This window comes from Parasteatoda tepidariorum, chromosome 2, assembly GCF_982258835.1.
Source record: "Parasteatoda tepidariorum strain Cologne lab strain chromosome 2, Ptep-v5.0, whole genome shotgun sequence".
Classification (NCBI taxonomy): domain Eukaryota; kingdom Metazoa; phylum Arthropoda; class Arachnida; order Araneae; family Theridiidae; genus Parasteatoda; species Parasteatoda tepidariorum.
The window spans coordinates 29,393,596-29,408,989 of record NC_141756.1 but is presented as its reverse complement, the minus strand read 5'-3'; the positions used below and the strand labels follow the sequence as shown (position 1 = coordinate 29,408,989).

The 15,394-nt window shown below is 30.6% G+C and overlaps 2 protein-coding genes across 2 annotated transcripts; both read left to right on the top strand.

Annotated features, from left to right (window-relative positions):
• Positions 1-2,828: 2,828 nt before the first annotated feature.
• Positions 2,829-4,522, top strand: LOC147814898 (TD and POZ domain-containing protein 4-like). Its single transcript, XM_087157111.1, has one exon. It carries the CDS (start codon positions 2,903-2,905, stop codon positions 4,310-4,312), a length of 1,410 nt encoding a protein of 469 aa, XP_087013237.1. The 5' UTR covers positions 2,829-2,902; the 3' UTR covers positions 4,313-4,522.
• Positions 4,523-10,763: 6,241 nt separating this feature from the next.
• LOC147814897 (TD and POZ domain-containing protein 4-like) lies at positions 10,764-12,592 on the top strand. Its single transcript, XM_087157110.1, has one exon. It carries the CDS (start codon positions 11,246-11,248, stop codon positions 12,362-12,364), a length of 1,119 nt encoding a protein of 372 aa, XP_087013236.1. The 5' UTR covers positions 10,764-11,245; the 3' UTR covers positions 12,365-12,592.
• Positions 12,593-15,394: the final 2,802 nt, after the last annotated feature.

Genomic DNA, 15,394 nt, shown 5'->3' with positions numbered 1-15,394 from the left:
CACCCTCGGTCCCTACGCAGACTGATCCAAGTGGTCACCCACCCGCACACTGACCGTAGCCAGTGATGCTTGACTTCGGTGATCTGCTAAACTGTGCTACCGTAAAGTGCTCTACTTCGCGTGCAGGTCGTCGGGCTACCGAAGCGGGGGTGCCATCCCCTCCGCAGAGGATCAAAATTGTGATGGCATGTCTTCGGATCATCCTCCGGGATGTTTCCCAGACCGTCGCCAATAGCCCATTGTGCAGCTCTAGTGCGACGTAAATTAACAACAACAACAACTATTATGTGATTTCCTGAAGAGGGTATTTTTCTCGCTGTTTCTATTTTGGTTAATAAACCGATCTGCCGGCAGGGAACTGTCCTTGCATCAGAAACGTTCTGGGTTCGAATCCCGGGCAATGTATGGATGTTCTTTCCTTCTCTGTTCTATCTGTCCTTACTGTGAGAGCGACGTTGGCCCACCTAATATGGTGCCTCTGTAAGAGAGGTCAACAAAATCGCCCTGTAGATGCCTGAATTGACGGATGTTAACACAGGCGGGCATTAGAAAAAAAATTAGTTTATAAATCGTCTGGAGATTCCTCGCTTCACTCATGTTTTGAGGTTTTCCACACATGCGGCGGAAATTTTACGTTCACATAGAGATATATTTTATCTTTCTCAGTAGATTTTGATTTTCTAATTCAGAAGTTTCGAAAAGATGTTCCGCTGAACCCTAGGACTGGACCGTCGTTAGACAGTCTACCAAGTTTTGAATAAACGATTACCAATGCTCAACTGCAGATCCTTGTAATTTTGAACCCAATTTAGAAGACAAGTGAATTGCTGAACCAAGCATAGGGAGAAATTTATCCTCACGTAGAACATATTGATGAAATTAAGCAGCATTTGCGTTACATGGAGAGGGAAACCACAAAAACCCCCCATGGATAGCCTGACGGTAAGGAGAATCTAACCCATGATCCGTCTACAACTGAGGATATTTTACGTCAGCTTTGTGGCCGGGTTCAAAATTCGTATTTACTAGCCATCGCTGGGATTTCGCCTGATCCACTACGGCTCTTTTGGGTATTTTTTTTTATATACAGGGTGTCTCAGTTAAGCGTTTCAGAACTTCTAAGAGGGGTAGGGGGCATCCTGACGACTCGAAATCATATAGCAATGTGGGGTCGGAAATGCTTTCCTGAAGCGGTGACGTACACAGACGCACCATAAAGAAAAGAGACCGTAAGTGAAAAATCGCTATAATAATACATTGAAAAAATTATATGGTACATTGGCCAAAGTAAGTGTTCGAAGTTTCTGCCCCCGGCTACAATGTACACCTCACATCTCCGGCGCATGGACATTTGAACATTCTGCAATACTCCAGGCATATCTCGCAGGCAGCTACTGCGATTCTTGCAACCAGCATTATCAACAGGGGTGTCATAAACCAGTGTTTTCATTTGACACCAGAAGTCAAAACATGATAGGTCGGGTGACCGAGGAGGCCATATAATTTTTTCAATGCATTATTATAGCGATTTTTCACTTACGGTCTCTTTTTCTTTATGATGCTTCTGTGTACGTCACCGCTTCAGGAAAGCATTCCCGACCCCACATTGCTATATGATTTCGAGTCGTCAGGATACCCCCTACCTCTCTTAGAAGTTCTGAAACGCTTAACTGAGTCACCCTGTATATAACTGTCGTTGAACAGCTGACCCAAATTTTTGAGTTTACGATTAACAATGTTTTACTCCGTAGCCTTGTAATTTCAAATCCAATTCAGAAGACAAGGGAATTCCTGACTCAGTGCCCCCAGAAGTATTGGTTTGTTATGGGAACTTGAAGGACTTCGTAACTCCAACAGATTTAACGTGCACCAATCACTATTTAATTCACTCGGATTCTTCGGCCGACTGGGTTCGAACTCCCGTTCTCACGAATACGAGTCCAATGCCCTAAGAATCTGACGATTTCAATTTAAAAAGCCCTGATGATTTTATTGAAGAACAACTAAATGCTAATTAATTAATAACCCGGTTAGTCTAATTAAAGTCTAAACCCGATTTATCGATTTGTTTTTAATTGATCTTTCATAACCACGCTTCTCTCTGAGCAAATGTATGCTATAAACAAAACGATTCAAAAACGAGCTACTGAAATTATCAAAATTTATAGAAGAGATTTTTTATTTCGAAAATAACAAAATGGGCAGGAAACATTGATCTCAAAATTTTGCCAACAACAGTTTTAGCACTAAAATTTAAAAAAAAATTAATAATTTTATGTAATCATTACTTTATGGTTTAATTGTGTTCTTATTTGTTTATATTTTCTAAAAGTATAAACCTGTATTTTAGAATGAATAAAATTTAAATAACCGGAATTCACATATTGTTTAAAAAAAAGCGTCATTAAACGTTAAAAATTCAATTATATTATAAATAAAAACAATTGTAATTTTGTACTTTCAAAAAGTGATAAATTAACTTCCCTGTGAAATTTATAAGCTCCTCCTATTCTAAAGCCACAAATATATCACAGCGATTCACCATATTTTAAGATTTTATGTCTTCTTCAATCATCTGTTATTTTTAAAGAAAGAATCATGATATTTTTTATTTCCGTGCTTAGTATTTTTAGAAAATAATTATCTCGTTTATCTTCGAAACATATTTTATTTCATATAATATTTGGAAATATTTTATTTATGTAATTAAACGCAAAAGAAAAAATTGAAAAACGCGAAAACCCTTAACCTAATACTTAAAGTGGTGTGATCTGCGTAAAGGAAGAAAAACGTCAAGGTTATCAAGCTGTGTCACGTGAGAAAACAACACGCTCTTCGAAAGAAGGGAAAACTCCCATTTGCTGTAGTGTTATTCGTTACCTCATTTCGAATTTCTTAATTTATGCGTAAGATGTCGATTGAAGAGATGGATGCGTATGTATTCATTTGGAGGATTAAAAACTATTCATCCTGTTACCTAGCTAAAGGTGAAGAAATTGTGAGCCCATGCTTTAATATAGAGACCATACCTGATAGTCAGTGGAATTTGTCATTTTATCCTAAAGGTAGCAGTGACCTGAAAGACGACGAAAGATTTGTATCCTACTTTTTAGAGTGGAAACCGTTAGTTGAAACTTTGGACTCAGTTTCAATCTCTTACATCTTAGATATTGTAGATGAAAAAGATAATATTTTAGATCTTGGCGATGACGATGATATTACCACATTTAGTAAACAGTCAAATGACTGGGGCTTTAAGAGGTTTTTTGCCATCGATGAATTGGAGAAGGAAATGAGCAATTGGACCGAAGATGTATTAACACTTCGATGCCGAATAAATACTGATAATCATCGCAAAAAGAAGTGTTTTGAATCAGAAGCCTCTACTACCTTCGAGGTAGATCGTGGCTGTGTGGAATGGTATATCGAAATGCCCTCCCTATTTGAGTATTCTGAAAGCCTAACTTTTCCAATCTCAGATTCAAATAGTGTTGAATTAACTTTGAATTCTACAGAAGAAAAGATGAAAATTTTGATTCACTTTAAAGATGATGAGTCTGAATCATCTCAACAATTAACATGCACGTTATCTCTCTTCGATAAAATAGGATGCAATCTGGGTTCAAAGCGTACTGGGAATGTGTGTAAAAGGGGAGAAACTTGGACTTTTCCAGATTTAATAACAAAGGAAATGTTAAGATGTTGTGAAACGAATTCCTCTCGGTATGAGTTCATGTTGAAGTGCGATGTTTGTATTTCCAGGAAAACTCATACAAATTCTATCGAAAGATTGAAATTCGTGTCACCTTGTAGCCTGAAATCCATACGCAGAGATATTCCAATCCCTGCCATGCAAAGTAACTTTCGAAGCATTTTCCTGAACCAAAATGACTCTGATGTTACAACTCGTTGCAAAAATGATGAATTTCCTGCTCATAGGCTTGTTTTGAAAGTTCGATCCCCAGTGTTTGCCGCCATGTTTGATCAAGACATGCTGGAAAACAAAACCGGTGTAGTGGATATCGCTGACATGGACGGAAAGACTTTGAAAGCGTTTCTTGAATTTTTGTACACGGATAAAGTGGATAAATTGGATTACGATATTGCCAAGAATCTAATATTAACTGCCGATAAATACCAAGTGCCGTCGCTTGTGGATATGTGTGCTTCATTTTTGATATCCATTATATCAATTGAAAATGTGTGTGAAATTATTGCAATCGCTGATATGATAAATTGCAAGAATTTAAAATCTTTTGCGCTGAATTTCATTAAGGTTAATGCTGCTAAAGTATTGCCTACTGCAGCGTGAACAGAATGGATTCAAGATAATATTAAGCTAGCTACATATATTCTATCGGAATTATCTACTGCTATTGGCACCAATTACAAATTAATTTAACCTTTTATTTTTATAACTTAAAAACTTTTTATGAAGATTTTCGTAAAATATATATATTTTTTTAATTGAATTATTTTTCTTTCTAATTCAAATATTGATTTGTAATATTTTTATAAGAATTAAATCTCTGTCTAATCTTACGTTTGTGTTTTATGCTATATTAAAGTAATTTAAAGTTAATTCGTTCGATATATTCTATAAATTCATTAGATATTTACTTTAAATTTATATAGTTTTTAATAACAGAAAATCACTCTAAACGAGAATAATTCTAATTTCGTTAAACTAACATGTAATCGAAACAATACTTTATTCATACTTCAACTAAACAGCTGTTGTAAGCTGTAATTAATAACCAGTTTCCATCTTTTTAACTTAAGTAATTCTTAGAAATGCTTTTTTATTAAACTAATATTAATTTTGATAAATTTGATATTCATAAATATTTGTTTTATTTTAACGTTTCAAATTGCCTGCAACTCATACCACTAAATAACTGGTTTCAATTTGCAGTATATTGACTTTCATTAATTATATTTAGTGTATTTTTGTAATTTCCTTAGTAGAGGAATAATTTTTATTACTTTAAATCTGTGCTATATTAAGTTGAATGTGTAAAATAGTGAGTAAATATATAATTACACCAATATGCTAAATGAATATTCACTTAGCACATTGAATTAAATGCTAATTGTTGAATTATTAACTTGTAATAAGATAAAATTAAAATTTAAGAAGAGCAAATATAGTTTACTCTTCATAACATTTTAAATAAACAGTGAATTCTTTACTGATTGATTGTGATTCATTAGAAAAACTTATTCAAAATTTAAATTTATTTCAGGATGTAATTAATTTAAATTTGACTAACTAAATATTGCAATGAAAGTTTCGTTGCTGGAAAGCATTCTGAAAACACAACTACTCAGAAATAAAAACTTGGAAATTTGAGAACTAAACTTTGTGAGAATAAGGAGGCTTAAATAACTACTAATAAATGTTTATGCGAAATGTTTTAAAAGTCATTCTTTTTAAGTTTTGTTTTGAAAACAAGTTAAATTGATTTAAGTTTGCGGTTTTATAAATACTTAAATGCTTTCTTCAGTGACTGTTATTTTTTAAATTAAATTGTTGATTTCTAACTTTTAATAAAAATTAATTTCTGTCTTATATAATTATTTGTGTTTCATAATATGTAGTTTGCAGTACATAGGTTTCTTTATGCAGGAGTGTATTATCAAGTTTATTGAAAGCTGAGTCTTGCTTTATATATTAAAGATTTGTTGTATGACAGGATGTAGTATTGCAATAATATTTTTATTTATAATTATTATCTTGAACAGTAACAGTTACATTTTAACACCAAGCATACCATAACCGGTCAAAAGACCATTTATTGTGGTGATGGTATATTTAGTGTTAAGAAAGGTTACTATATTTTCTTTATTTTTTACAAAAGGAATGCTTTTTGCTGGAGTATTTTTTTCTTTTAAAATCGGTCAGAAAATTAAGGACCCTTAGTAAAGATTTTTATTTCCTGAAGTAAAACTATAAAATTTTAATTATTATTTACAAGCACATAAACTGTAGTATTTATGTTTCATACGGCAGAAATAGTGGTAATAATGTTTTATTACGAATTTTCTCATTTATGTTGGGTTATTTTATTAATAAATATAATGAAAATTAAGGCGCTTTTCACATCATTGAGAATTGCCTTTTTTTGATCTGTTGCAAGAATTTTTTTTTTAAATTAAAAGTAAAAATAATGGTTATTGTATTTTCGTTAAATAAATAAAGGGATATTTTGTAATTTTAAATGTATAGCGCGAAGGATATTATTTTAGGAATGTTTTTTATTACATTTATAAAGAATCTCAAAGTTTATTTTATCTCAAAAAATATTTTGTGAAAAAAATATATCTTCCTATTATCTCTATCTCTTTAAACTATCTTTTAACTTTTTTTTAAAGCTCAATTTATTAATTGTAAATTGAAGTAATTACATTTTCAGGATGTTAATTGTTAGTATATGTTTTGTAATTTGTAATCCCTTATGCTGGTATATTTTGTTATTGATTTTAATAAGAGTTAAAGTCTCTTTTATATAATAAAGTTTGGTATTTCATGCAATGTTGTGACCTAATTTTTTAATTATTAATATTTATAAATACATATTTATAAAAATATAAATTCTGCATACATTTTATAATTTGCAATGTATAGGATTCGTATATTTTAGGGTAGGATATTGTATATTTTAATTTATTTTTGTTCTAATATTATGAGAACTTTATCTATAAATAATATAAGTAAACAACCATTAGCAGCTTTGTTTTTAAGAAACTGATTTATTTATTTTATTAATTGCTCAGAAGTTTCCTCATAAATATATTTTTTGATGAACATTCACATTATATTATTAGTCAATATATTTTCAAGTATTGACAAATATTATAACTATCTAAAAAATGTCAACAATTCACTAAATGTCTCCAATATGTTTATGTCAAGGTTTACAAATTTTTGAGATATGTTTTTCCCTTACTTTATATGGAATAAAATAGATAAATCAAAATGCCAACAAATATCAACAACCAAATTTATATATGGGTATTTATATTATTTTTTATAATAATAGCATATTTCAATACTATTTAGAATTAAATATTAAATGCTACTTTTGTTATAGATTTTAACATTTGTTCAAAAAAATATTTTTGCTCTTACCCATAAATACACCATTAAGAATTTCTTTAACTATTATGCACTGCTGGAAAGCTCTATAATTGTAAAACTGCTTATAAAAAATATTCTATTGGTAGGAAAAGAACAATAAACATTCTGATAATAATATATAGCACTTTTCCCTACTTTATTATTATTTGAAATAAATATAGGTTTTTTTTTACCAATTCTTTCTTTAGATAATTTTGTCTATAAGTTTCTGCGATGCTGTAGGGCAAATTATAAGAATATAGCAAAATATTTACATATTTTAATATCATAAACTTTTTGTTATACTTTACTTAATTTGATTTCGTTGTTTATTTTCAAAAATAGCTTGGGAACATGAAACCTCTCAAATAAATAAAATAAAAGAAAATAGTATTATAAAATGTATTTCTTTCTACAAAATCTATAATATATTTTTTAATTATTTGTCAATCATGTAATACCATTTGAAGTATATATTTATATCAAAATCAAATGTTTTAAATAAACTTTTTACACCAAGTTCCCGCACATTTTGATTTCGTGGCTATCAGGCTGGCTATTTTGATTATAAAACCTCAATTTTGGTTTATTACTTTGTTTTTGGATATTATAAATAATATGCAAAATGCTGATCAATTAATATTTACCTAAAAATTTTGAAGTAAGTACATTACACTACAATTTCAGCAGTGAAGTTTTTATACAGGAAGTTTTGAAATGATCATCCTTATTATTAATTTTTAGATTCTTTGAAGGAAAAGTAAAAGATGTATGCATATTATTTTTCTCAAAATAATGTTTACATGAAAGAGAATAATATTTTCAAACTTCGATAAATTCTAAATAAGATCAATTAGAAAAGATGCCAGATTCTGTCTCACTGGTCAAATCGGTTTTTGATGATTTTAAGCCCTGCTTTACTTTTATTGACCTGAATAAGAATAAATGAGAAATCAAAATAGGGGTGTACAATCTGAGCAAGAGCCTGTGAAAGAATTTTATAATTTAAACAAGACTAAAAATATATCGAAAAATTTGACTTTCCACTATATAAAAATATATCAAAAATATATCGAAAAATTTCCACTTTCTGATGCCACATAATTTGCATAGATTCTATCGTAAATCGGCGTAGTCTTTCCATCGTTTTTTCAAAGTTTAGGACTATAAAATTCTGCATATTTTAAAAAAACTCAATGTTTATTCGTTTTATTGTTGTTGATTTCATTATAAATTCAAGTGACTTTTTTGATTCTAATTCCGCATAGTTCCATCAAAAAATCCTCCAAGAAAGCAAATTTCGCCAAATACTTTATCCAGGAGTTACCTTGTCTTCCGGATTGGGTTCAAAATTACAAGATTGTGGAATTGAACATTAGTAGGCGTAAACTTGAAAATGGTTCAGCTGTTCAACGACGGTTATAAAATAAAATAAAATGGCCTTAAGATTGCCGGAATAAACTGTTTGGTAGGATGTTAGATTCATGTTCGTGTGACTGAGATTAGGTCGAAAAATCCCCGCGTATTAAATGGTAATGGTATAGGTTAAATGGTACAGGTTACAAAGTCTTCCAAGTTCCTCAACAAATTAATACCTTTTGGAGTTGATGATCCTGAAGTTCGCTCGTCTTCTCAATTGAGTTTAAAATTACAAGGCTACGGAGTTTAATATTTGTAGTCGTTAACTCAAATTTGTGTCAGCTGTTCAACAACGGTTACAAAATGGTCTTTAAGAAAGTTCTTTGTTCTCCGAAATAGACCACTCCCCTTCCAATGAGGTAACCCGGGTTCGAATCATAACGATGACTGGGATACGAATTCAGCACCTAGTTCGTACAGACCACATTGCTGATGTAAAATATCCTCAGTAGTAGACGGATCATGGGTTATAATCACTTTGCCGTGGGACTAACCATGGGAGTTTTTCGTGCTTTTCCCCTGCATGTAACGCAAATGCGGGTTAGCTCCATCATAAGTCCTACATGAAAGCAAATTTCACCCACTACTTTTTCTAGGGCTTGTCTTCTGGAATCGGCTCAAAATTACAAGTCTATGGATTTAAACATTAGCAGTCGTAAACTCAAAAAATAAGTCAGAACTTTTAACGACTATTATAAAATTGAAAATAAAATGGTCTTTAAGCTGAAAGTTACTTTTCACTTTTGTTATAAATTTTGCTGAAAGTACGGAGGCACAAAATTCTAATCTCGATATCATTGTACGATTAAGATGTGATACACGAGATTTGCTACAAACCAGGTTTTCTTTAAAGACTTCTTTATCTGATGTTGATTTGAAGTAAATGACCCCTATCAGCTCTATCTTGGCTCAATAATAGTTCAAAGGGCCGTTATTTCCGTTATTGGTCCTATATAGAATTTTACGATTCACCCGATATTTTACAGCCAATCTACAACCAATATCGGTTCTATATAGAATTGTCAGATTCATTCGATATTTTATATCCATTATTTAGCCAATATAGGTTCTGTACTGGCAACTTTGATGTTTTCTATCTTTAACGAGGAACACATTTTTTATAAAGTGTAGTCACGAATTTTTCGGAATCTTTTTTTTTATTGTCTTAATTAAGTAAATAAATTTCGCAAAGCTAAGCATTCTCAGACATCAATGGAAATAAAATATGTTTGATAGATTCATAGGAACATTGCTTCTTCAATATATATCGCACAGAAATAAAACTTATCAAATTTCTTTCATTCAAAATCTTAGATGGTTAACTTAATGCTAATAAAAAACCCCAATTTTATCTTTTCAACCTTTTATTACGTATAATATTTAACTCAGTTGTTATAACGTTGGCATGAGTTTTTTTGTTGGGCAAAAATAATTTTCAGAATAATGAACACATTTAATTTTCAAACGTTATTTTAATTTCAACAGATAATTAAAATATTATTTTGAATTAGATACACAGTAAAAAACTCGATTGATATAGTATAATTTATTTCGAGAACTCCGAGATATTACCTATGTATTTACCCTGCTTTACTACAGATGACAAAAAAGGAAAAGCGTATTCATATTTATATAAATTCATATTATATAAATCATATTGAAATAAAATTATGAATTCAAACAGCATGTTTTCTTATGAATGAAATATTAAATTATTCAATTCCTACTATTAGTTCACCCTTTCCCTTGTTCAAATTTTTAATCGTTAATAAAATACTTTTTATTCATCTACTCTAGTTCAAATACAGTTTTTTAAACTTGTAGTGAATAACACTTGATGTTAATAAAATTTTTTTAAATATTTATTCATTAATTAAATTTTATTAATTAATTTAAGTTTTGCATGGGCGAAAAATTTTTAAATATTTAATAAAAGTATAATTTTTAGTCGTTGATCTAACTAGGAATTGACATACTTTTTTTTTAAATTGCTTGTTTTTAAGATTTGGTTACAAGATAGCGATTATGCTTCTATTTTTTTCAGTTGTTACTTCAACGTGAATCATATCAAATGAGTAAGTCTAACTAAAAACCATTATCTCCTTTCAAAATACTGCTAAACTTTGATCTCTTTACGTGATTTCTGACGTTGCATTAATGATAGAATCTTACCGAATTGTATCCAGGGTGCTTAATAACAATGCGAAATTTCCCTTTTGTTTTTAAAATTCATTAATAGGGAAGGAACGTGAATAACAGGAGGGCGTTTTCAATTGGCATTATTTTCCATTGGTTTTTACTTGTTCTCTGTTTGATAGCGTATTTGAAATAATGGATGAAGAGTTTGAGGAGTATGTTTTTACATGGAGGATTAAAAACTATTCTTCCTGTTACCAAGTTAAAGGTAAAGATATTGTGAGTCCCTTTTTTACGATCGAAAATATCCCTGGTAGTCAGTGGAATTTGTCGTTTTATCCTAAAGGTTATTCCAGCCTGAGAAACGATTAAAGTTACGTTTCCTGTTACTTAGAGTGGACAGCGCTGTATGACACGATTAAATCAGTCACAGTTTCTTACAAGATCGAGATTGTGGATGAAAAAGATTGTGTTTTGGAGGGTATTGAGAGGAAAGAGCGAGAATTTAATGGACAGAATTCAGCCTGGGGCTTTATTAAATTCTTTGCTATCGATGAATTGGACAAAGAAATGAGCAATTGGGTCAAAGATGAATTAACACTTCGGTGTCGAATGAAGAGTGATAATCAACTCAGGCAAAAGCTATCTGGGTCTGTTGCTTGTACTACCATCGAAGTAGACCGATTCTTTGTTGACTGGAATGTTAAAATACCTTCTTTGTTTGAGTATTCTGAAAACATTGCTTTCCCTATCTCAGATTTGTATAATGTAGACATTGCTTTGAATTCCAAGTCAGAAGCTTTAGCCATTTCGGTTTGCTTCAAACAAAATAAATCTGATATATCTCAGCGTTTGACATTTACGATTTCTATTTTTCATAAAATTGGATGCATGTTAGCTTCCAAGCGTGTTGTGCACGTGCATGAAAAAACTGAACCGTGGCATTTTCTCGATTTCATGACAAAGGACGTGTTGAAAAATTGTGAAATTAGTTCATCTCGGTATGAATTTAAGCTGGAATGTGAAGTTTGCGTTTCAAAGAAAAATATTTCTTCTAACTCTATTGAAAAACTGCAGTTCGAGTCTCCTTTCAGCTGGGAGTCTTTACCGACGGATAATCCAACCTCTTCTGCGCAAAATGAATTTAGAAACATTTTGGCAAGCAAAACTTATTCTGATGTTACAATTCGATGCAAAAATGATGAATTTCCTGCTCATAAGTTTGTTTTGAAAGTTCGATCCCCAGTGTTTGCCGCCATGTTTGATCAAGACATGCTGGAAAACGAAACAGGTGTAGTTGATATGACCGACATTGATGGAAAGACTTTAAAAGCGTTTCTTGAATTTTTGTATGCGGATAAAGTGGATAAATTGGATTACAGTATTGCTAAGCATCTAATATTGACTGCAGATAAATACCAAGTGTCAATGCTTGTGGATAAGTGTGCTTCATTTTTGATATCCATTATATCGATTGAAAATGCGTGTGAAATTATTGCAATCGCTGATATGATTGATTGCAAGAATTTGAAATCTTTTGCGCTAAGTTTTATTGAGCTCAATGCTGCAGATATTTTAAAAACTGCAGCTTGGACAGAATGGATCGAAGGAAATATTAAACTAGCCACATGTATTTTATCGAAGTTGTCAACAAATTTCCGACAGATTGGCAATGAAATTTATCTATAATGGCTCCATGAAGGTTTTCCTTGATTTATATTTTACTATAATTATTATAGTTTAAATATTGATTTCAAATACTGAACGATATATTTAACTATCTTGTCTTAATGTTAAGTGAATGTTTATGTTGTAACACCGATACTTGATGTTGATACACTTTGTACTTGTACTTTTGTTAAAAAGTATTTTGTTACAGTTTGTAACAATTGCTAAATATTTTATTCTTTATTGGGATATCTTAGTTCTTTATCTATCAATTCGAGGCATTTTTTCATTTTTCGTCTATTTTCCAATTTTAGAATTTGTTTATCGAAGTATAAAAAATAATTGTAAAAATAATTGTTAAAATTACTTAATTTCTTTTATTTAATTAAATAATGGTCTTTTTATGAATAATAAGATAAAAGCAACATTTTTGTATCACTTTAAACTATGAAAATTTAAATTGAATACTGAAATTAAATTGTCTGAAATTTGAAAGTATTCAGTTTCTTAAGAAATGAAATCTTAAAGACGTGACTTTTTTAAAATTGCATTACTCACTAAGTTTTCGATTGATCTTGTTCAAATTTTGTGTTTTGTAATTAAAATTTACATAGTTCAAAGAAATTAAATATTCGTCTACCTTACAATACGAAGCTGCTTTAATCATCATTAAATTAAATAATATAAAATTATAAATTATCATGAAAACTATGTTTTTGCTTAAAAAATTTCTTTGATGAAATGCATACCTAAATTTTATGTAAAAGTGTTCGATACACTCAGATATTTCCAGATATTTGGCGAAAAAAGTAAAACTATCATTAACCCTTTGCCACAGAATTTTTTAAGCATATTAAGCATATTTTTTATACATTTTTTTATTTTGTATAAATTTTGATCAAAAAAAGTAAAAAAATTTTATATTTAGCATTTTTAATAATTTATGGTAATGAAATGCAGCATGAAGCGCCGATTCATTTGCTGCGTTAAAGTAAAATCTTTAAAATTTTTCTCACTTCAAAAGAAAATGTTTAAAGTTGCAACTATTTGCAGTTATTTGCTTGTTACATTCTAGAGGAACAGTTATTCATCATTTGAAATTTCTTTAATTTAGTATATCGATTATTGATAGAATTAACTACTAATATTTTAAACAATTTTTAGTAGCTATAAATCGATTAAAACTATTTTTTTTATTGATTTCTATACTTTAGTACAACTATAATTCCGACAATCTAACAGATATTTTTTCAGTTACTATTAGACTGCTTTTTTACCATTAAAAATATAAAAACATGTTTTTACTTGTAATTAGATCGTCAGAAAAAATTATATGAAAAAGATAACCCAGTCCCATCATCGTCAAATTAATGCCACTCTTACCACAGAACTTAAGAATCGACTTTTACAGAACTTCTTCGACTACGTTTTGAGAGTCAAGAAACAAAATACTTCGGAAAAAGTATGCTTATTTCAGATAAAGTACAGTTTTGTGCTTAATTTCGTAATTTGAAATATTGACTGTACTAATTAAGTATCATATTTATAATGTTAGACCCTAACTGCAATGGTCCCGCTGGAGTTAGGGTCTAACATTATAAATCGTAAGACACGATCGTGAAGACACGGTTCCCAGTAGAACACCAAAGTCAAGCATCACTGTGTAGAGAAAGAGGGTGCGCGGTATCGGTCCTTGTTAAACTGTTCTACCGTAAAGTGTTTGATTTCGCTCGCAGGTCATCGGACTACTAAAGAAGGGGAGCCATCCCCTCTGCAGAGGATGAAAATTGCGATGGCATGTCTTCGGATCATCCTCAAGGATGCTTCCTAGACCGTCGCCGATAGCTCATTGTGTAGCTCTAGTGCGACATAAATAAAGAACCTACCTACCCTAACTTCAATGCGTGATCATAATATAAGTAATCCTATTATTGGATCAAAAGTTACAAAGCTTGTAATTTTTTATTTTATTTTGGGCATCTTACGTCACTCACATGCAACCAAATAATTAAAATTACAGATGAATTATTTTTTTTAGATTTACTTGTGGATGAATTAGAAATTCTTATTTTGAGGTAAATTCGTTTCATCATTTTAATATAGTCTTTGTCAATCAAAAAATTTACTATTTGAAAGAAATCCCTCTACGGTGAAATCTTAGGGAAGATTTCACCTTATTAAATAGCTTGCAACCATATGAAAAAAATCTGACTTCATTCTTTTGCTGTTTTTATATCAGCTTCCGATACGTTGATTTTGTATTAACTTTTGTGTTTGGTACAGTATAGTCGTTTACTGCTTTGTGCCATTGAGCTTCTGCCTTTAACAAACCCAATTTACTTAGAATTGCTTCTGAATAATGAGACTTTGATAAAATCTATAATACTTTTCCATGTAAAAAAGGTTTTTTCATAACTAACTAGTTAACACTGTTTTTCCATTACCTACAATTTCTATCGATGTTTTCTGGTTCATTAGACAATTACATTATCTACTACATTTAAGAAACTAACTCACTTAGCACTTTTAAGCAATACAATTTTAACCTTTTTTGCGGTGTAACTAGTTAACGTTGGATTTCCGTTACCTACATTTTACCATTACGTTTTTGCACCCATAAGCTAGTAAACGTTTTTTTTTTTACTGAAAAAAGGTTGTTAAGAGAGAAGATTTCAACAGAATTTGATTTCGTTTTTGTTTTGTTGCTTAGTGATTTTCTTAGAACTTAATAGAAAAATCGGTTTAATATAAAATGGAATAATTTGATTTGAATTGAAAAAAAATGTTATAAAAGCTTAATTTATTATTTTGAAACCTACAAAATGGAAAAGATAATTTTTTTGAACACAAAAAGTAATTTAGAGGGAAAGTGTTAAATGTTTGTGAAAAAATATGATTGGCAGTTAGAAAACACTTCGGGTATTAATAAGTCACATCGGTATGTTTGGTGTTATAGGCTCTAAAACAATTATGTCTTAATATTTTCAGTGGCATAGTATGTCCACTGATCAGGCTAGCTCACCGGGTTGTGGCGAGCTGGACTGGTAGCCA

Coding starts and splice junctions, on each gene's coding strand:
- LOC147814897 (XM_087157110.1), top strand. CDS start 11,246: ATGAGCAATTGGGTCAAAGATGAATTAACACTTCGGTGTCGAATGAAG.
- LOC147814898 (XM_087157111.1), top strand. CDS start 2,903: ATGCGTAAGATGTCGATTGAAGAGATGGATGCGTATGTATTCATTTGG.